Source organism: Barbus barbus (assembly GCF_936440315.1).
Source record: "Barbus barbus genome assembly, chromosome: 2".
NCBI lineage: Eukaryota > Metazoa > Chordata > Actinopteri > Cypriniformes > Cyprinidae > Barbus > Barbus barbus.
In genome coordinates, this window is record NC_136730.1 from 39,061,792 (window position 1) to 39,083,653 (window position 21,862).

The 21,862-nt window shown below is 36.7% G+C and overlaps 1 protein-coding gene across 3 annotated transcripts in view; it reads left to right on the forward strand.

Moving 5' to 3' along the window:
* Nucleotides 1–21,862, forward strand: part of LOC306885283 (neogenin-like) — a 154,483-nt gene that overhangs the window by 116,079 nt on the left and 16,542 nt on the right. For 2 of the 3 annotated variants that reach the window (XM_079441708.1, XM_079441707.1), the window contains exons 7-13: nt 113–233; nt 11,516–11,675; nt 13,036–13,190; nt 15,946–16,094; nt 16,757–16,895; nt 18,728–18,777; nt 20,846–20,990. In XM_079441708.1, the coding sequence (XP_079297834.1) occupies nt 113–233; nt 11,516–11,675; nt 13,036–13,190; nt 15,946–16,094; nt 16,757–16,895; nt 18,728–18,777; nt 20,846–20,990 (919 nt within the window). Of the gene's footprint in view, nt 1–112; nt 234–11,449; nt 11,676–13,035; nt 13,191–15,945; nt 16,095–16,756; nt 16,896–18,727; nt 18,778–20,845; nt 20,991–21,862 lie in introns of all 3 variants that reach the window. The other variant, XM_079441706.1, reaches the window with a different exon arrangement.

The following is a 21,862-nucleotide window of genomic DNA, read 5'->3' on the forward strand; positions in this document are numbered from 1 at the left end:
CCAGCTAGCTCTACATGAGTGAGGAAGTGCTGTTGACCTTTTACAGTGCATCTACAGATAAATACAGTATTTCTTCTAGATGACAGCGATGTTCTTTTTTGCCTCTTTACAGAAGGAGCAGAACTTGCAGGTGCTGGGGCTGGTTAAGTCAGATGAAGGTTTCTATCAGTGTTTAGCTGAGAATGATGCTGGCAATGTCCAGTCAGGTGCTCAGCTCATCATATTGGATCAAGGTACGTTTAAGAATGAATATTTTCTAAAAATCTTAACGGCATGTTTTCTTTGTGGAAAATTTTCTCTTTGTTTAACCCTGCTGGAAAATCCAGGTGGTAGCTGGTTTAAATTGTTTGCAGCTGCTCCAAGCTGGTAATTTATGATCAGTAGCTGGTCTAGATGGTTAATCAGCAGGAATACAGCTGCTAGGGCCAAAGTTGACCTAGTAGACCTTCTTAATTAAGCTAGTTAGAGCTGTCAGACCCAGTTCTGGATCTTGGGGTTCAGAAACCCTTGGTATCACCTGGTTCCTCCAGGGAAGCTTTTATATTAGTTTTATTACACTCTTAAATATTTAATTATAAAAGTGTTCATAACATCTCATTACAGTCCCGTAATATCAGTCCATTTAGTTTTACAACTATATCACAGCTATTTTAGTATTTCATTAAGCAATCCTAAAGATACTGGAGGATTTATCTATGTAGATTATCTTTTTTTAATAGAAATCTAATTGAAGATATAGTAGTTTTGGTGTAAGTCAGGTGCATGATGCCATCTGCTGCAGCTTCCTCTCTGGTGGTGCCACCTGTTCGGTGTATGTGTGTGCGCTCACAGGCATATGTGTGCCAGGACTGGAGTTTAATGTTAAATTTGCGGTTGAAATGGAGTTCTGGGTGGTTGCTTTTTGTGTGCATAGAAAACAAAAACAACGACTTTATTCAACAATTCGTCTCCTCCGCGTCACCCTATAACACCATTTTGGACACGTTGCACAAGGTATGCAACGTATATATGTGGATACGTTGTTTACGTTCAGATCAAAGCAGCGTATCCGTGTACATACGTTGCATACGTTGTTTACATAGTTGATACTCTCCAAAATGGCACTATAGGAGGAGAATTGTTGAATAAAGTTGTTGTTTTTGTTTTCTTTGCATGTACATTTAATGTAATTAATGACAGAATTTTCATTTTTGGGTGAACTATGCCTTTAACAACTCTAGTACGATGCATCGTTGTGGAAACTTACTAACTAGAAACTAACGACTGTTTCCCAAACACGGTCTCATCTCTGTTTTTTTTAACTACTTTGGTTCAACAATATAAGATGGTCATTAATGATGTCATGCGTAGGTGTTGGAGTAATAACTTCTACTAATTCATCGAATCAAGATCTCAGAGATGCCACTGTAACGAACATGGTGATGTTTGATTCATCGCGAATACCCTTTTACGTCATAATCCAGGTTCCCTTGCGCATTTATGCACAAGCTAAAATGTATAGATTGAATTGCATATATTAAATGGAATTGAAGATATAGATAGTATGCATGTTAGCTTGCTTATTGTGCTCAGGAGCATGTTTTATTAAAGTCCACGTCTAATTAACCACGTTAGTTTGCAATGTTCGTTTGAACTGTGGTTTCAGGAAAACACTGAATCATTGAACTATGTCACCATATGTGACATAACCATAATTGCCTAACGATGCTTATGAGAAATGCACCCAGAAGAGCCCACCCCAAAGTCTCTATGACGTTCTGGTCTCTAGGTTTGCCTGGCAAGATGCTTAAAGCATGATTTGAGATACTGTATCGTTCCTGTACATTTATGACTGTGAAGGACAAGCACACCAAAGCTAACACTCTAGGGCTGAGTGATGATTGCTTGGGCAAGCAACTCTTAAATCCACCATATACAAGCGGTACTGAATGAACAAATTAGTTGTCAGATTGTCACTATGTTCCTGTGATACTTGTATCTTTCTGAGATGAAGCCAGCGTCTCTCTGAAATCTCTTTGGGGCTTTGCTGTACTCTTTACTCCTCTCATATGAAATGGCCTATAAACACTTTACTTTGGCAGGCTTCTCAGCTTGTTCTAGTTAAAGCCACTAGACAGGTTTGATTGGAGGCTTTTTGAAACCTCAGTTCTCGCTGCCATCTGGACAAGCACATGGTGAATGGAGAAACACGGTTGCCCATCTTCACTTATTGTTAGAACTGATTGCTGAGTTTATTAAGTTACAGATTGGGAGTTTGTTGCGCAATCTGTGAAACTTGCTCATTATATTTTTTCTCTGTAAGGGAAGATATGATCCCATACTCATTAGTCTAATGCAGCATTGTGTTTTCCCCATAGTCACAGTTTTTTAGATTTGACATGCTGTGATTACCTTAAGCACAATGTAATTGCAGATATTTTTATGCAGTTTTGCTCATGATCTTAGATTAAAAATGGCTGTGATTTATTGTTTTGAATTGTGGTAGAGATTTTGTGGAGCAGCAGAGCAGCACTATGAAAAATTTGGGTCACCACAAGCATTAAAAAAAGTGTTCGTCATATAGCTGGTATGAGATGAGGACGTGACCTGACAATGTGATGCTGTCTCACTCTTTGAGCTTGTTTATTTTCCCCAGATTAATTTTAATTCTGTATTTGCATTTGAATGCTTGTTTTGCTGGCAGTGACTTATTATTATTATTATTAAGGATTCATGGCAACTGAAAAAAAAATTCACAGACGAAGAGCTGGGTTAGTTTTTCATTCTTAGGCTCTCTTTTTAAATTCCAAAAAACCTTGTACAGCACAAACACCCCACAAAACCCATTCCCCAGCATCTGTTTCTATACAGAGCTGCATTTTTCTGCGGGTCAATCTGCAGGTTGTGTGTGTAGCAGCCACTCCTAGCAGTGTGAAGGGTGATGGAGCGGAGGAAAGCTTGGACATAGTGGAGGTGATGGTTGCTTCACTATAATTAGTGCACAAATCAGAAGATTTCCATTTCAGTGTAAAAGTATTTGATTTTTAATGTACTGAAGTATTAAAAGTAAAAAGTACAGATAGATAAATGTTTATTTTGTCATTTTAAACTTATATACTTTTATATTTTATATTATATATTTTATATAATCCTACTGTTCAAAATACCTGGGGAAGGGAGGCTTCTCTACATATCTAAACATAAATTAAAATATAATTTAGGTTACTAATACTACTTCATGTGTGCAGACAAGTTGAAAGGAATCAGCTCAGGCTCAATAATGAGTTTCTCCTGTTCAAAATAACAAGGAATGGCATGCGTTTAAGAAATGTAGTGGAGTAAGAAGTATAATATTATGCTTTGGAATGCAGTGAAGTAAAAGTTTATCAAAATAAAAATACTCAGGTAAAGTACAGATACTTGAAAAATGTACTGTAACTGAGTAAAAAATGCTTTGTTACTGTCCACCACTGGCTACAGTTATTGCTGTGGGCTTCAGTCCCAGGTACATTTGTAGAAAAATGATAGATGAAGCGTGGATGTGTGTCTGAGCACAATGGCAGGTGATTGATCTGAGAGCATACAATGCTGATTTGGGCTATATTTGTGTTTATATCTCAGCTGCAGAGCCTGTGGAGCCATAAAACATAAATAGTATGTCTCCGCTGAGGCCTCATACTGTGTTCATATGACACTTTAAGTAGGCCTGTGTGCCAGACACGGCTAACAGCAGAGCAAATATGCTTCACTTATTTATGGCCCCAGAAAGAGCCCTCTAGCTGCTTTCCAACATCTCTGCTTTGTTTACAAGATTCATCACTCACTGGTTGGAATATTGATGTGATTTAGTTGACGTTATAAAGCCTGTAGCTGTAACTAAACTCAAAGGAATGATTCTGTTGGAGAATCAAGAAATTTAATTTCACCAAAATTAAGGAAGAAACTAGTTTTATGATGTACCAAAAAAAAAATTTCAGAATGCAGTGCTAGATTACTGCTTCAAGCTTTTTACAAAGTGTAAGTTTGTTCAGCTTCAGACATAGATCACACTGATTTAGATTTGTTGGCCATGCCTTCATAATTCATTTTTGCTACTTTTGAAGGGCCTTTTATGTGTAGATGTTATAATTCTACACTCGTCCCGACATAGGCTTTCGATTATAAATTTGAAAATCAATCATAAAAACGTGAATTCTTATTACATGTTTAAAACTATGATCATTTCAATAATTATTGTGTAGAAATAATTTTATTTATTTATTTCACAAAAATTGTCCTGCAGTTGTGGCATCATTTATATATGTTTGCCCTCAATAAATAATTTGTTTTCCAAATTTTGAATTTTAATTTAGTAAGTGAACAGCATGTTTAAGATGAAATAGTGTATGAGACGTGAGGTGTGAAGAAAATAAAGAAAAATGAAAGTAAATGTCAGCTGTGAATAGAATATTTTTGGTGCCACACGGAATGTGCTCTTTTTTATGTTTTTAAGATGCTGAAAAAGCATTAAGAAGTGCAACTGATATGCATAAAAACTATTCAAAATCGTACTCAAAACCGTCTGGCCTGACCTGTTTAGCTGGGAGCCACCACAGCCCTGAAGCTACAGCCACAGTTCAGCTCCAGTCGGCCTCTCATAGGATTTTAATAGGGTGCGAGTTCTGTTATTCCAGCTCACTGTCTCATCTCAGAGAGCTCAGTGGTTATGCTCGATTATATTGCTGAAAGGTCCTGGTCACAAGATTCATAAGATTATGAGAAATCATTAAATAAATGCAACTGTGAACATTAAATATTTCATTAAAAACATGAAAACATTGGTCTTTTGAACAGTAGTGTATGTATTAAACAGTGTTATATTATTAACAGTATAATATTTTAGATTTTTTCACAGTATAAATTCAGTTTTTATACATATTTGTTTGCATTTATACATTTCCCCATATATTATTCAGTTTGCTGAAGCTTGTATTTTGTGAATTCTCATCTTGAACTCCACTGTGATTTGGTGTGATATAATAATCTTGTTTGATGATAGCTTACTCTTCAAACAAAGTGCTATTGCTTGTACTTTTGTGTACAAATGCCCCGAGCCAAAGCTTCTCAAAGGAGCACAGTGATATTTCTGGTATTGGGACTGAGCATGACAAATGGGACTGAAGTGCATGTCAAAAAATAAATGATTTAGCTGACGGACTTGAGCGCTATAGGACCAGAGCTCTTTGATGAAGCAGGCGGAGGTTCAGCAGGTGCAGGAGGGAATGGGGGCTCTGCTTGCTGACCCAGAGGGCCACTGTAGCTGGGTGTAGACATACAGTAATGACATGCCAGATGGGCGTCCGCCTTCTCAGCAAACACAGAGGAAGTCCCCTGCCAGCATCACGCTGCGACCCATAATCCTGAGCTTTCGTGCTGGGCGGTACGTCCCGCCGAGGTGCCCGTGCCTCCCCCTAGATCTGCCCTGCTGCTCCGGCTTTCATCTCTCAGACTATGGAACCAAGGCGTCTCAGGAGATGGTGCACTGCTCTCCATCACGTGAGAGACCTGTTTAATCTCAACAGGGGTGTTGATGGCCTTTAATCCATCATCCTCTCGTATTCATGATGTTTACTTTGAAGAGATAGACTGCTGTCACCGCTGCAGTGGTGCCCGCTTCAGATCCAGTGCAAAATCGCTGCGGGCCAGCCATATCTCCAATAAAAAAATTACAAAGACTAACATGTACTTGACTTCTTGAATATCATAGTAACTTCGCTTATTATTCGCTTTGTTCTTCCTTCACTTGCTTTATCTGTGTTGGCTACAACAACAAAAATAGATTATATTGTCAAGAAAAGCCTGAAGATACCCTGAAATATCTAATGAATCTTTAAAAAAGTCAAAGAAAAAAACTGATGTGATCGTTTTACTTTTAGAATTTTATGCACAATACTGTAACTTTAACTCAAAACATTCTGCCCACTCCATTTATCAATTTCAAGCTGCAGAAATGGCTCAGAAATCACTTCTGTTTTGATGCCAAAACTACAAATACATTAACACATGGCGGCCATGCATAACGACTGGAAGAAGTGTCTCTGATCATTTCAGTGTGACCCAAATATTTTATGCAGCAAATTGCAGTGGAAATTGTTTTGTAATCCTGTCACATTGTAATGCAAAATTATGCAAATTGTCCTCTTTTCTTTTTATTCTGTCAACTATCTATTCAGAATGCTCACTTCTTTATGTGACTGAAGTTAACAACGTACCTGTTTATGTTTTATGATTAACTTTCTCCTATGTCCCCTGTCATCACATATAGCAAACTGTCTGTGCGGTACGAGTCAGAGGAACATATTTAGAGTATAGACTGGCACTTATTAATAACTGGTATGTCATTTTGTGTTTATTATATTAGAGAAGTTATATTCCATCTCAACCAATCATTTTTTTCAACTCAGACTCAAACAAGACATGATCTTATGACTAATTCCCTTGGAAAAAGACAATGTCAAGATAGTGTGTGCTTTAAAGTTCACATACAATGGAAAACAGGAGTTATATATATTTAAAATAAATAAAATAGCTTAATGTGTTACATAGAAACTCCTCACCCACTGTCAAATCTCATTAGTCTGAAAACTTTATATTAAACATCAAATATATGCTTCTGGTTGCATCATGGTTTTCATAACAATCATTGGTTCATAGTTGTGTAAACCTATCCTGTAATTGGTCTAAGAAACCTATCATGGTTGTAACCATTAACAGCAAACAGCTTTACAAAATATATAGAAGGAGAGCAAAACCTATATGTGCGTGTTATTGAGCTGCCCATTTCTCCTCTTCAAAACACTCATATGGGGCTTTTAGCCAGTGTCTGTTGATCAAGAGCTGCTCCACATTTCAGCAGCAGTCAATCCTGTCATGTTATGACATGAGCACAGGTGAAGAACACGAAGCTTACTGAGAATGAATGAAGTAACCCAGTTTTTATGCCTCCGCACAATATAAGGAAGTCTTCAACCCCTTCCAGACCCCTCACGATAATAGCATGTTCCCTCGGATCAATAGTAGAGAGGGTATACGATTTAATGCCAGTGGATGAAGTCTTTATGTGTGCAGCAAGGAACTATGTCGCATCTCTTGTACCGTGGCCATTTCAGTCCATACCTATCTATGGATTGAGATGAAAGCATGAGCTTTTAAGTGGTCATTAGCTGTGCACTGCGCTCCCTCTCTCAGACAGAGACATCATAAGCACATGGAGGTGAACGAGGCAGTCTTTTCGACATTTATGTTTTTCCCCATATGCTCATGCACAAATACCTATTTCGGATTCTCGGTGACCTACATAGTACATAAACATTATTGCTCTGAGCAGCCATTTCTGTTTTAATTTGCATATTCCCGAGATACCATTTGCTTAGTATTAAAATCATAATTACATCTATTTACAGCAAACATGGAGTTAACAATAATCCTTTTACATTTCTATTTTACACCAAAGGCCTTGTGACCTTTCTGCTTAGCTTCAGTGTGTATCATTAATAAGGCAAAGTCACCATCTGTTCCAATGGCAGCAGCTATTGCTCTCTGCTATGAATAGAGTCGGTATTAATCTTCTGCTGCTCTCCACCATACATCACATGACTACGTTCACCATCAGACAGACACTTAGGAGACCGTTGAAGCTGATGCTTGTGATGATCCTGATAACATCCTAGTTGAATAAATGCATGTTTGAAAAGCGTTTTCCAACGGTACACAAGCATGACTGTTCGGCTCGTACCTCGGTTTTGACGTCACGGTTCGATATGGTTTCGGTACAGCTGGGGGGGAAACTAAACATAAAATGGATTTTTTTTAATTATTAAACGGTGGTTTACCTCAATTTATGCTCTAAACTATAGGAAGCCCTTTAGCCTACTATAAGGTTACAATTAACAACAGAGCCCAAACTTAAATACTATTTATTAATTATTTAATTACTATTTATTTTAAAATATTATATAATTAACACTCAACTTAATTGTATGTACTTAATTGTTAATTGTATGCAAACATGTAAATTGCACATAATGCAGTTTTTAAAATGACTTCTAAATGCTAAAATTGCTATTTATTGTTCAAATGCATTCATTTACACATTTACTGTCATAACATGATTCATAACAGATTTATTTAAACATACATTAAATAATTATGACATTACTAACAGGTTAAGTCAAATATAATGAGTATATAGTCTAATAATTGACTAAATTCTCTTCTCTAGACTAGCGAGCTGTGGACACTGATGACCTGAGGTAAATGAAATGCTACGTGACATTTTGTTTAGAAGCTGTTTTATTGACGTTTTCCACAATTAGGACACTGATTGAGCGATTACATGAGCCATGAGATGTTCATTCATGTTTATTTCATGCTAAAACTAGTAGTAAAGAGTAAGCGATGATCACGCTAACTCGCGCGTTTGAACGGAGGCGTTTGTGCTGTTTTTGAATGTGTTGTGAGTGAACAGGCCTTACTCTCTAAGACCTGTTCATAACAAGATGAATATTCTGTGTGAAAATTTGCTGATAAACATTATATTTGAATGAACAGCCCAGTGGTCTTCAACCCTGCTCCTGGGGACCCACTCTCCAGGAAAGTTTATTTCCAACCAGCTTCAGCACACCTGCCTGCAATTTTCAAGCAGCCTTGAAGAGCCTGATTGGCCGCTTCAGGTGTGTTTGATTAGGGTTGTAGCTAAACTCTTCAGAATAGTGGGTCCCCAGGAACAGGGTTGAAGACCTCGGGCTTAATGTGTTGGGACTCGAACATTCACATGTCGACATAATTTTTTTTAAGGAAAGGTGGTCTAATTTCTGTTAAAGTGCACTGTGTAGAAAACTGACCATCCAATAAAATTCGGTCAGATGCCCAGAGCCGCTGCTGTTACATAAAACTATGACTTTGTAGTGCTTATGAACAGACTGTTTTATTAAAATGCAGTGAATAGCAGAGGTGGAATCCAGAAACATCTCTGCACATTCATACATAAACATTGTCATTTGAATGAATGGTTGTTAATGTGTCTGTTGAAACTGACACAAACATTCACATGCCATCAATGCAACATGCCTTTTTTATGGAGAGATGTTCTAATCTCAACAAAACTGGCCAACCAATAGGATTTGTTTCTTCACGTGCCCAAAGGGGCTATGGTTACATAAAGCTATATCTCTCGTCTCTGTACACTTGTATTTGGTGTTGTTTGATAAAAACCATAGAGAATTTAAAAAATCATACACTTTGAAACAAATATTGTTTGACTTTCTTCTCTGTGGCAAGTGAAAAGTGCACAGTTCTTTCATTTCATTCATCTTATCTGTCATTTTTTATGCATTGATTCACAAAAATTGGATCGAACATTCTTGTTGGTGGTCTGATTTGAGCTAGTTTTATGATACAGTTGATTTTATTGATGATTTGGCATGTTTTTGAATGCATTTGGCATTCTTTCCATAATCAAGTTCGTAAAAACCGTACTTGACTATACATGACTAGAAATCAGCTGCAAAATGGCTGCCAAGTGAACTGACTGAACCAGAGGGAGAAGAAAATCTACAGAGAGAATGTCATGCTCCACACAAAGCTGAACCAGAGATAAATGCTGAATGATATCATTTTTTCTCTCCCTGCGGCTAGACAGATGAACATTGATGGCTCGTCTTTGTGGAAAACTGTAATTGCTACAACTAATGTTTAATTTGCTCTCCGTCTAATGGATCTTGTCATTTAGGGGAAGCTATAAGCTAATGAGTGCCGCTATTAGTGTATATTATACAGGTCTGCATTATCAGTCTCTTCTCCTACTGTCTGTTCAGAGCTCAATGCGGTTCAGAATAAGAAAGAGCACATCTGAACATAATGCATCTTGCTGTTCTTTTTTTATTATATGGTGCTTTTAACCCCTCAGTTAACTAGCAAAGGGAAACTGTATTGTTCAAAATTTGCTCTTTCACAATTCAGGGCACTTATTGTACTTCCGTAGGGTACATAAAAGAAACAAATGAGACTATTGTTAACATAATAGCTTTAAAATCAATGTATATGAACACAGCGAGACAATCTGATCTTTGTTTGAGTTCATATTAATATCCCTGATTTTTGATTCCATACTTTCTTGCAATCCATTTCTGTCCACTCCCCATTTTTTGGATTTATTGTTTTCATCTGTCATATCTTTTTTTGAAAGAGAGAGAGAGAGAGATTTTCAGAAATTCTCTGCCATTTGAATCATGAAGTTCACAAGCTTTATTAATCTTTTGGACATGATTTTTTAATGTCAAAAGCATGAGATATTTTCTCTGGTGATGCGTGCTGATTGTGTTTCAGTCTGGTTGGCATAGAGAAAAAAAGGACCATAGTGTTACTTGTTTTAGACATTTTATTGCCTACTCATGTTATTGTCAACCACAGTCGACGAATCACATTTGAATCGCACGGTACATCAATCATACATATTATATTTGCTTGATGTTCGGTCCTTCCGCAGCTGCTTCTTTTGGCAGATGCAAATGAAACACAGTTTGTTCAATTCAAAGATTTGCTGTTGCCAAAAGCGCAACTTTATTGCAGTCCACAAATGCAAATATTCTTGACACATTTTTAGAGCTGCTTTGTCTTGAGTTTCACTCCACTGGTAGAAAACAGCAGTCCGGCGTCCTTAGATTTAACCACAGAGGCCTCAGCATGAAATATTTTGCATATCTGTGTGAAGATCGTAAAGCCTTGGACCTCTAGATGCATGTTAGTGATTAAAAAGGATGGCCTCTGTGCCTCAGTGTTCTTTGGATCAGCTTGGATTTTCCCCAGCTACACTTAAAAGAATAGTTGTTTAGTTCACATGAAAATAAATCTTTTTATTCATATACTCACCTACATCCAAATCATATGACAATCAAATATGCTGCAAGAAGCAGCACCATGGTAGGTTTTTGATGTCATTGATGTTGAAGTCTCATTTGTGCATAGTTATGAAGCCTTGGCATGTAGTTAAGAAAGTGCATTTGGTTTCATTTGAAGTGCAAATGCAATTTAGCAAATTGTGTTAATGTCGGTCTAATTTTGAGGTGAACTACTCTTTAAAGAGTGATAAAGTTAAAAATATGCCTCCTGCGATTCAGCTTTCCATCATTTTTTCCACTTCAGCCGTTTTTCCACATGCTTGACATTCTTCCATTATGATTGCATTTTTCATGTTTCTTTGTGATTATTTTACTGTTTTGTTGATTTCCTGTCATGGAAGCCATTGTGTTATGGTTTTTGTTTTTTTGTTTTTTCTTTTTATGTGTTCCCTCTGTTCTGTTCTCCTTTGTTTTGCTCTCCATCCCTCCCACCCTGAATTTCTGTGTGACTTCACTTCGCACGTGTCTCCACCCTTGATTTCTGCTTTCACTCACCCCCTCCACTCACGCCACCCCACTGTCTGCACTCAAAGATGTAGCCATCCCCTCCCCCCCTCCCACCTCACTGACCCGTGCCACTACTGACCGTCTAATACCAGGCTCCAGAGGCGGTGCTGGTCCCACGCCCTCCGCCCCCCGTGATGTTGTGGCCTCCCTGGTCTCCACCCGCTTCATCAAGCTAACCTGGCGCCTTCCTGCTGAACCGCATGGAGATGATGTGACCTACTCAGTCTTCTACAGCCTGGAGGGCAATAACAGGCAGGGCATTTATATATACACTACAGTTCCAAAGTTTGGGGTCAGTTTTTTTGGACAAATTTTATCCAGCAGTGATTCATTAAATTAATAAAAAATCAAAAAATTAAATTAATATAAATCAAAAAATTATATTTCAAATAAATGCTGTTCTTTGCACTTTCTATTAACCAAAGAATCCTGAAAAGTATACTACAGTTTCAAAAATATTAAGTAGCACAATTATTTGTGATATTAATAATAGAATAGAACAAAATCAGTATTTTAGAACGATTTCTGAAGGATCATGTGACACAACAAACTGCAGTAATGGATGCTTTGCCAGCCCTTTTTTTTTTAAGTATATTAAAATAGAAAACAGTTATTTTAAATTGTAACAATATATCACAATATTACTATTTTACTATATTTTTTATCAAATAAATGCAGCCTTAGTGAGCATGAAAGACTTTTTTCAAAAACATAAAAAGGATCTTGTTTGAATGGTATTGTATTTGCAAATTTTAATTGTTGTTTTTTACAAAAACTGTAAAGAATATCTCATGATATTAGGTCATGTTTAATCCTAATATTAAAAAAAGGAAATAAAGAAATTATATTTTAAGAAAAATTAAGCTTGTTTTTCATCCCCAATTATCCCAAACTCTTTACCTTAATTAAATAAAATGAAATAAAAAATAAGGTAATAATAACATTACTGGAATGTAGTATGTAACATTTAACTTTAAATTATTAAAATATTTGTTGTATTGCCTTTGTTGCATATTTGAATAAATACATGTATTAGTGTTTATTTTACCATTTAAAAAAATATTTAAAAATCCTGCATTAAAATGTTGCATTACAGTAAAGATAATCCAATGAGAATCACTCTTAAGAATAATAATTACACAAAAAAACAGTGAAAGAAAAATGCATTATGTAATAAGATTTTTTTGTGTTTCCTTGTGAGTAAAATAATATCATTAAAGCAAAATTAAAAAAAATGAATTGCAGAAAATGGGCTTTTTATGCGATATACTATATTATTATATAGCATTAAAATGTTCAGCAGTGTATATATAAACATGTAATACAAATATAATACATTTAATTTTGACTGTGTAGTGAAATGTGACCCAGACATGTTTTCATGACATTCACCCTCCAAGAAGCCTTTAATTATGAATGCTATTGATAATTGTATTCTGTTGTTTTTGTTGCTATTATTTTAAGTCACATGTTGTTCTTATTAATATTTATAATGCCATTCTGTATGAGCTGTTATTGACTACAGAAAAATAAGAGAAGCTTTGAACCAATGAATCAGCAGTCAGCTCCTGTTTCAGTCTCATATCACGTTTGTTTCTCTGATGCTCTACAGGGAGAGGATAGTGAACACCAGCCGTCCAGGAGAAATGCAAGTCACCATTCAGAACCTCATGCCAGACACCAAGTACTCCTTCCGCGTGGTGGCCCACAACAGAAACGGCCCTGGAGAGAGCTCAGCACCTCTGAGGGTCGCCACCCAACCTGAAGGTAAGATCTCCACTTGACCGGTCAGAATGTGTTCAAATTAAATTTATGGACTAATTAAAATAATTGCATTATGAATTAAAATTTCAGAAGGCTATAATGCGTGAAATCAAGTTTGCGTAGCTGGTTTTTAACATTCGCATGCTTGTCTAGAATATGTTTTGGGCCTACGAGATTATGCAGAACATTTTCTCAGGAGGTTTTCTCTCCCAAAACCTCCCCGATGCCTCAATGTCAGTTTAAGATCTCATTATATAGTAAGCACAAGTAAACACCTGCTGGCTTTTAAGCAAACACATCCCTTGAACATCGCTGAAGGTATATGGCCTGACTCCATCAAGGTGAATCATTATCAGTCCAAACACAGCACAGGAGAAGCTGTTTCTGGGTCAGACTTGCTCCTCTGTGCGTCCTTGGCTCTGACTGCTATAAGCACTTTATAATGTGTGTTAGCGGGATTCTGGCACTCCCGGGAATCCTGCTGCGTAGAGATCAGCCTCTGAGGCTGACACACATATTGCTGCGAACATTATGAATGAATCTGAGCACAAGTCATCTAGGCACACATACACACTCGTAGAGCACACTTAATCCAGTGTAGGCGCCCCATCCCATCCTGTAAGACATCGGTATCAAAAGCAAGCGTTGATGTTGGACAGAATGGATGTCTGTGGAACTGAGATAAAGTGATTTCTCTCTGTCGTTTGAGATGCCAGAAACGCCTGATCAAATTTTGAAAAGTGATTCATGTAACGCAGTTTAGATTAGAGTTCGAGCATGAAAGATGGTTCTGGGTAACCCTAACTAGATGAATGTAATCAAACAGTTGTTGCAGACGTGTGGTGAAGCGGCTAGAACTTGCTGGTTGCTGGTTGAAGTTCCTGAGGAACACAAAAGGAGATGTTTTGAGGAGTGTTCATGCTGCTCTTCCCCATGCAATGAAAGTATGCATATAGTGACCAGAGATTGTCATTTTCCAGAAAGGGCAGAAAAGCACCATAAAGGCAGTCCATACTATTTGTAGGCTATATTTCAAGTCTACCGAAGCTATATGGTCACTTTGTGGTGATTTTCAGCGAATAATGAATATATTTTAGTCTGTTCCACACATAAAGCCAATGTATGACTTCATAGGACTGGGAATATAGTCAATGAAACATATGAAGCACTTTGACACTATTTTGTGATGGCCCCTGCCTTTGTGAAAAAGGAGTGTGGTTGATTATAATAAAAGTGCACTTGTAGTGTACTTCAAATCTTGAAAATATATTGATAATATAATATTAATCAAATAAAAGTTCCCTTAAATGTACTTAGAGAGCACACTTTCGTGACATATTTCAAAGCACGCTTAAGTACACTTTTAAAAAGTGCACTTTGTAATAATGTCCAATTTAAAAGTTCTAATTTTAAGTACATTTCTTTAAGTACCATTATCTTTTAATAATCTTTTGTGGTGTTTTAAAGAAGTACATATGAAAGCACATATGAAAGCAAAAGTAAAGTATTGGATTATTTGAACTGTAGTGTTATTCAGTATTATTATGGTGTTTTTTTATATATATGTATTTATTATTATTATTATTATTAAAGTTAATATTATTTAAATGTATTAAATTGCAACAAATTACAAATTAATCAATACAAAAATAATTACAAATGATTTAAATACACGAAATACAAGTTTCACTAGAAATTACATTAAAGTATATTTTAGTTCATCATAAATGCTTGTCAGTAATTTTGGCATTACACTTTACTGTCTCTACTGTCTCTATTTCGAAGACAGTAGAAGTAGTTATAAAATTACATGTGAAGATATATTTCTTAAGCGGATCCAAAAGCTCTCTAAAGTTCAGCTAAATGCATTTAATATAAAAATAAACTGCAATACATTTTAATGTATTTCCAATCAACGTGTGTCTAAAAACATTAAATACAAATCACACTTAAGCGTATTATATTTTAAGTAGGCTATATTATTTCTGTTATAATTTTTTTTTCTTTAATGAAAAAGAGCAGTGTGAATATTATTAATAATTTCTTCTTTGGGGTTACATGGAATAAATAAAGTCACACGGGTAGTAATTTATGAAAGAATCGATTTTACGAATTACGAAAGAATTTCTCCTGTGGGATTGTCCCTGTAATAAGTGTATTGTGGGTCACTTTAGATAAAAGTGTCTGCTAAATTACTTCTTGCCAACTTACATAAAAATTATGCCTATGCTATTTAAATTATACCATATTTCATTTAATGTAGAGCTCCATTTAGATTGTCCCTACATGGTGACTCCCCGAAGGCATGTCAGTTGTGAGCGTGTTGGAAAAACAACAGATTTTACAGACACTCATCGGAGCCTATAATTGAATGTAATGATTCATGACCCTAGCAAGTAAACAAAAGTTAAGCAACATAGAATCTCATTTCCATTCTCTCCGCTCTGCTAAGCAAATTAAATCGCGTCAATCCTGCAGTTTGAGCTGGCGTGTGTTAGTCTGCTTTCTGCCAGAGGTGTCTATCGACACATGCCACTGTCATATGCTCAGCTGAGAAGAGATATCACTCTCTCTATTCAAGTCAATTTCAAAGTGCTTTATTGGTGTGACTGTTTTACAAACAATATTACCAGAGCATCAATGGCATTATCAAAAAAAAAACAGTGACAGACAAAAGGTGCCAGTAATAAAACAAAACATGTTACAATAAAATAAAATAATGTTGTTTTTTCTAATTTTTCTCCATTCTATGTAATAGTCCAGGTACCTGGTCCTGCTCCAAACCTACAGGCAGTGGTCACGTCCCCCAGCACAGTGAGACTCATCTGGGACATGCCCCTCATAGGCAATGGCGAGATCCAGAACTACAAAATTTACTACATGGAGAAGGGCATGGACAGTGAGCAGGTAAAACCATCTTCATCCAGCCTCTGTAATATCATGTATAAAAGCATTGTTGTTTGATAATGCATGTGAAATGTTCATGGTGGAGAACAGATGGAGCTCCGTGGGCTGTCCTAAACACAAGCTGAGGATCCGTTTTATTATTGCTAACAAATTTTAATACAGTAGATGTCATATTTGTATATTTTTATACTTTTCTAGCCCAATTCCAAATATAAAGATTCGTGTATAAGTTGTTTAAGAATGTGTTTTTTTTATAATATTGACATTAGTGACTTGTCTACATGTTTATCTATTCAATTAGTGAATGTTTTTATCCAAAGCTTCTTAGTGAAATGTATAAATATTTGTACTAACAAATAAATAATAATAAATGGATCAAAGATAAATTCATAAATGTTATTTATTAATAAAATTAATTATTAAAAATAGCATGTTAAGTAATTTGCTAATATATATATATAAATACACACACAAACACACACACACACACACATGTATATATTTATGAAAGATATGTAATATATCAGTATCAAATATTTAATCACTGATATTTAATCATTTAAATATTTCAATATCTATTTCTGCGCATTCTTAGTCTATAAGTTTGTTACTGATGATGTGATAATTCAGCCTGTGTCTCTAATCTCTCTCTCCTCTTTCAGGATCTGGATGTGAACACACTGTCCTACACCATGACTGGACTGAAGAAGTTCACAGAGTACAGTTTCAGAGTGGTGGCCTATAACAAACATGGACCTGGAGTGTCCACTGAGGACATATCTGTGCGCACATACTCTGATGGTACTTACAATAAATCTTGCTTTTTTGCTTCATCTTACTAGTCAGTTCCCTCCATTCTGCCCTGAACCCTGCAGTTTTTTGCTCCTCAAAATAATTGTCATAAGGGGTCTCGTACAAGAGCTCTACTACGCAATAAACAAAGCCAGCAATAAACCAACTATAATCTATATCCCTGTTGTAGTTACATCAACAGAGCAATATCACCAGGATCCAAAATTAACTTTATGCCACAGCTGTCAGTGGTGAGTGAATTGAAAAAAATGACTGGGCATAAAGATTTGTTACCACCCATGAAACTTTATTTTCTAGTTATTACTGTAAACTTCGACTGGGGACTCGTGAGCTGCTAGCCACCTGTTAAAAGTTTTATGCTCTCTGTAAAATTAGTCTTCATAGCCCATTTTTCTTAGTTTCTGCAAGATGGTGTCTGTTACCTTTTCTAAACTGTGTTGGTGAAAATAGTATTAAAATGCCATGATGTTGTGCTATGAGAAATATGAAAGAAGCCATGGACAGTGGTGAAATGTACAGTTAAGTGGTCATTATATAAAAATATTTGGCCGCTCAGTGCTTGACCAGAATCAGGATCCAGTCCACCAGAGAGTCATTTAAGACAAGACGCTACAGAAAAAAACCCTGTTCTTTCAGGCTGGTAAATTTTGAGATTTTGTCTTCTTTCAGTATAGTGGAAAGAAAATATCTAAAATTGTACATTCATTTTGTTTAAGTCATTTCACTTCATCTATTTGTGTGTGTGTAGATTTCAATTACAATGCATATCTTTAGGCAATGAGCCAGAAATCTACTTTTGAAGTGAAGTGACATACTGGTGACCCATACTCGGAATTCGTGCTCTGCATTTAACCCATCCAACGTGCACACACACACAGCAGTGAACACACACACACCGTGAACACACACCCGGAGCAGTGGGCAGCCATTTATGCTGCGGCGCCCGGGGAGCAGTTGGGGGTTTGGTGCCTTGCTCAAGGGCACCTCAGTCGTGGTGTTGAGGGTGGAGAGAGCGCTGGACATTCACTCCTACCTCCACCTACAATCCCTGCTGGCCTGAGACTCGAACCCACAACCTTTGGATTACGAGTCCAACTCTCTAACCATTAGGCCACGACTTGCCCTTGTAGCACTTATGTATACAAAAGTTTGCAGTTTTGTTTCTGTCTATATTCTGAAGGTTTTTACAGAAGGGTTTGTACATACAACATTCACCTGACTTGTATAACCTATAAATATGGTGGTGGTGTTATAAATAAATAAAATAAATCATATTTTCTGATTTATGGAGCAATTAAAAGAGAGATCCCCTCAGTAAAAGCCTTTAACTCTAATATGTCAAAAAAAATAAAAATAATAATAATTGGACCAGGCTTTATGCAATGTTCAGTTTATTATTCTGGAAATGCAAATAAGTGCATATTTAATTAGATAATGCCACATCTGCATATGTGAACATAATGTTACAGAAAACCAAGAAAATTCAAATTATCATCATTTCCTTCAAACAAGTTGTTCCAAACCTGTATGAGCGTTAAGCACAAAAGAAGATATTTTGAAGAGTGTAGGTAACCAAACAGTTGACGGTAGCCATTGAATCCATTGTATTTTTTCCAAACTGTGGCTACCGTAAACTGTTTGGTTACCTACACTCTTCAAAATATCTTTGAATTTTCATTTTTGGGGGAACTATCCATTTAATGTATTGTGAATATAAGCTGGGGAAAGTATTCTATTGGTTAAGTATCTATTAATTCAAAATTTGATCCTGTTCACCTAGCTGAGGATGTGTGAACTAATACTCTTCTCGCTCTGTTCAGTCCCCAGTGCTCCGCCACAGAACATGACGGTTGAAGCGCTGAACTCTAAGGTAAGGCTGAGTGACTGTCGGGTCGTATGGGCTCTGGTCGTGTGCCACCAGCTGCTGCTGGATGAAGTGTGCAGTGGTTCTGATGAAGGCGCTCATCTGTTGCTGTGATTTAACTGCGATGAGCAGCACATCTGTGCTCGGCTAAAATGCTGTCACAAAGCTTTACATCCTCATTCATTCTTCCTCTGTGTTCACCTCCCCCTCTTTCTCGAGATACAATTTATATTTGTCTAGCTGCTGGGGAATACGAGTCTTCCTCCTGTTGTTTTTATTCATGAGTCTGTTAAGTGTTTTGGGCAGCAATAATGCATTTAGCACATTTATTTCATGGTGTTTGCTAAGGCAAGCATGACATTTGCTTTTGCACATCCTTGGAATTTCAACAAACCCCAGAGCCTAAGTATTAAAGTCACCATGAAATCAAAACTGACAATTCTGATTTTTTATGGAATACTTTTTTATGAAATCTAGTTCAAAATATCTTCCCTACCCTCTCACAACATTTGAGATCGCAGTGTTATTTTAATCACATTAAGATATTATAATATATTTATTTAGTTTTTATTTTGTCGCATTTTCTTTTTTAGGTATGTATAATAGTTTATATTCATTTTCATTTCAGTTTTAGTTTAAGAAGCTATTTTAGTACATTAAGTTTAACTGTTGTCTTGATAGTTAGCTGAAATAATATATATATTTTTTTACATTTAATTTCAGACCACTTGAACCACTTTATTTCAAGAATTGTTTTGAATGGTTTCAGTTTTAGTTTTAGTTGACTATAATAACTCTGTCCTCCAGCAACCTGTCATTCACATAAAAAAAAAAAAAAAAAAAAATATATATATATATATTTTTTTTTTTAAACTAAAGATTCAACAAGATATTAAAGAACCTGTCTATACTATACTATATACTACTCTTCAACAGTGAAGCTATAGAGCTACTGCAAAAATGGAAGTTCAAAGACAATATTCTAAAGATTTCTGCGCACTTGTTTCTCTGATCTATAAGGTGTATAGGTCAAAACACCCTAGAAACAGCATATAAACCATTCAGAACATCTTCGCAACCACCCAGAGCACCCTAGCTTCATGACAGCAAGTGTTACACAGGCACAACTTGTGTAACAATCCGGTTTAATTGCAGTCTCTTTGCATTATGGGTATACACAGATCCAAACACTTTCAAGCCTGCAATGGGTTTTATGGCTCAGTAATTAGCACTGAATAATAAAAAGGCTTTAAGTCCCAGACAGAAGCTTTTTTTTTTGTATATTGGATGAGAAGATGGTTAATTAGTGGGCTCCTACAGACGGTATCAGGACCCCCTCGTGTGGCCCTGGGGTGCTCCGCAACAGACGGGGGAATTCAGTCTGGTTGTGTATAATGAACACAATGACCTACTGCGTGCGAGGCCCCCGCTGGTAGCACTAGGCACCTCTGTGACCAATAAGTCAATTAAAACAAGTTTGTTTGGCTGAAAACACAAGCAGTAGTTAGTGAGGTAAACTGGAATTGGTCGAAAATTGAAATACAGTAATTGCATACATGGTGTAGATTTAATTCGGTTTATTCCCTCATGGCCTGTGAACACAGCAACTGTGGATACTATTAACTAATTCCCCACCCACGCTGGGCGGCCCCTCTCCCTGCCTTCATTATCCCAGCAGGCAGCACGGGCCCTGCAGCTAGCCTCCTCCATCCATCCTGAGCTGTGTTATCGCAGGCTCCTCCACACTGCACAGCTTTATCTATTATTCATGGGTTCAGTGCGAGCCAGTCTCTGCTGCTCGACCAATGCCCTCTGCTGCAGGACTGATATACTTGCGCATGCTTTATGTGCGAGATGATCACATTCTCTAATGGCTGCCGCAGGGAGACAATAACTTAGGTTAGATGCCTGCACTCAGGCTTGTTACTGTGGTGACTTTGCATGTGCTATAGGTGCCTGGAGGAGGTGTTGCGTTAATTCTCTATTTGATAAACTGTGGTTTTTGCTTTGGAATGAAATCTAAATGTGTGATACTAAGGATGTGTTTCTGATACTAAATGTGTGAACCTTGTAGAGCATCATGGTCCGATGGCAGCCTCCGCCAGCCGATGCTCAGAATGGTGAGATCACCGGCTATAAGATCCGCTACAGGAAGGGTACGAGGAAGAGCGAGGCGGCCGAGATTACTTCAGGATCGCAGCTCTATCAGCTCATAGATGGTAAGCTGAACAACACCTCAAACTCAGGAGGACAGGTACATATTTGGTTTTCAAGCTATCAGTTTCTGCTCTTTTACAAATGATAAAATAAATACATTTGAAAGAAAAAAAAGATTTGGATTTGGATTTGGTTTATTCTAAACTTTTTTTTTTTAAGTGTTAATTTTAGCAACTTTTTCCATGTTTGTTTTTCAGTCATTACATTAAATTACATCTATACAGATAGATAGATAGATAGATAGATAGATAGATAGATAGATAGATAGATAGATAGATAGATAGATAGATAGATAGATAGATAGATAGATAGATAGATAGATAGATAGATAGATAGATAGATAGATAGATAAACTTTCTGCATTTTTACATTTTCAAAAAAACTTCATTCTGTGTGATTTATTAGCTTGTTTACCCGTGGGGACCTCAATTTAGGTCCCCACCGTGACACGAGTCCCCATGAGTCTGTGTGTATTCAGGTTTAAGTCCCCACCAGGATAGAAAAACAGGTACACACACACACACACACACACACATATTCCTTGTACATTATTAGATATTATTATAGGCCTTTAGTTTGAGTTAATTTAGCACAATTAATTACGAAAAATAATGAGCACGACTGACACATTTATTCATCTGCCCTGATCCTATTTGAATAATTAATTAGTGTGTCATGTAATTAATTTGATAAATTTTTTAAAATCTATTAACAGCCCCAGTGTGTCTGTCCTTGGCCCTCCTACTCTTAATACTGGCGTAAGCGTCAGCCGTTGCAAAAACCCGTGTTGGTTGAGAATTGTTTTTAGAAGGCATCAGTAAATTTTGTCCTTACCCTTGTACACCAGGGCTTTTGAGCTGCCATGTCAACCCCA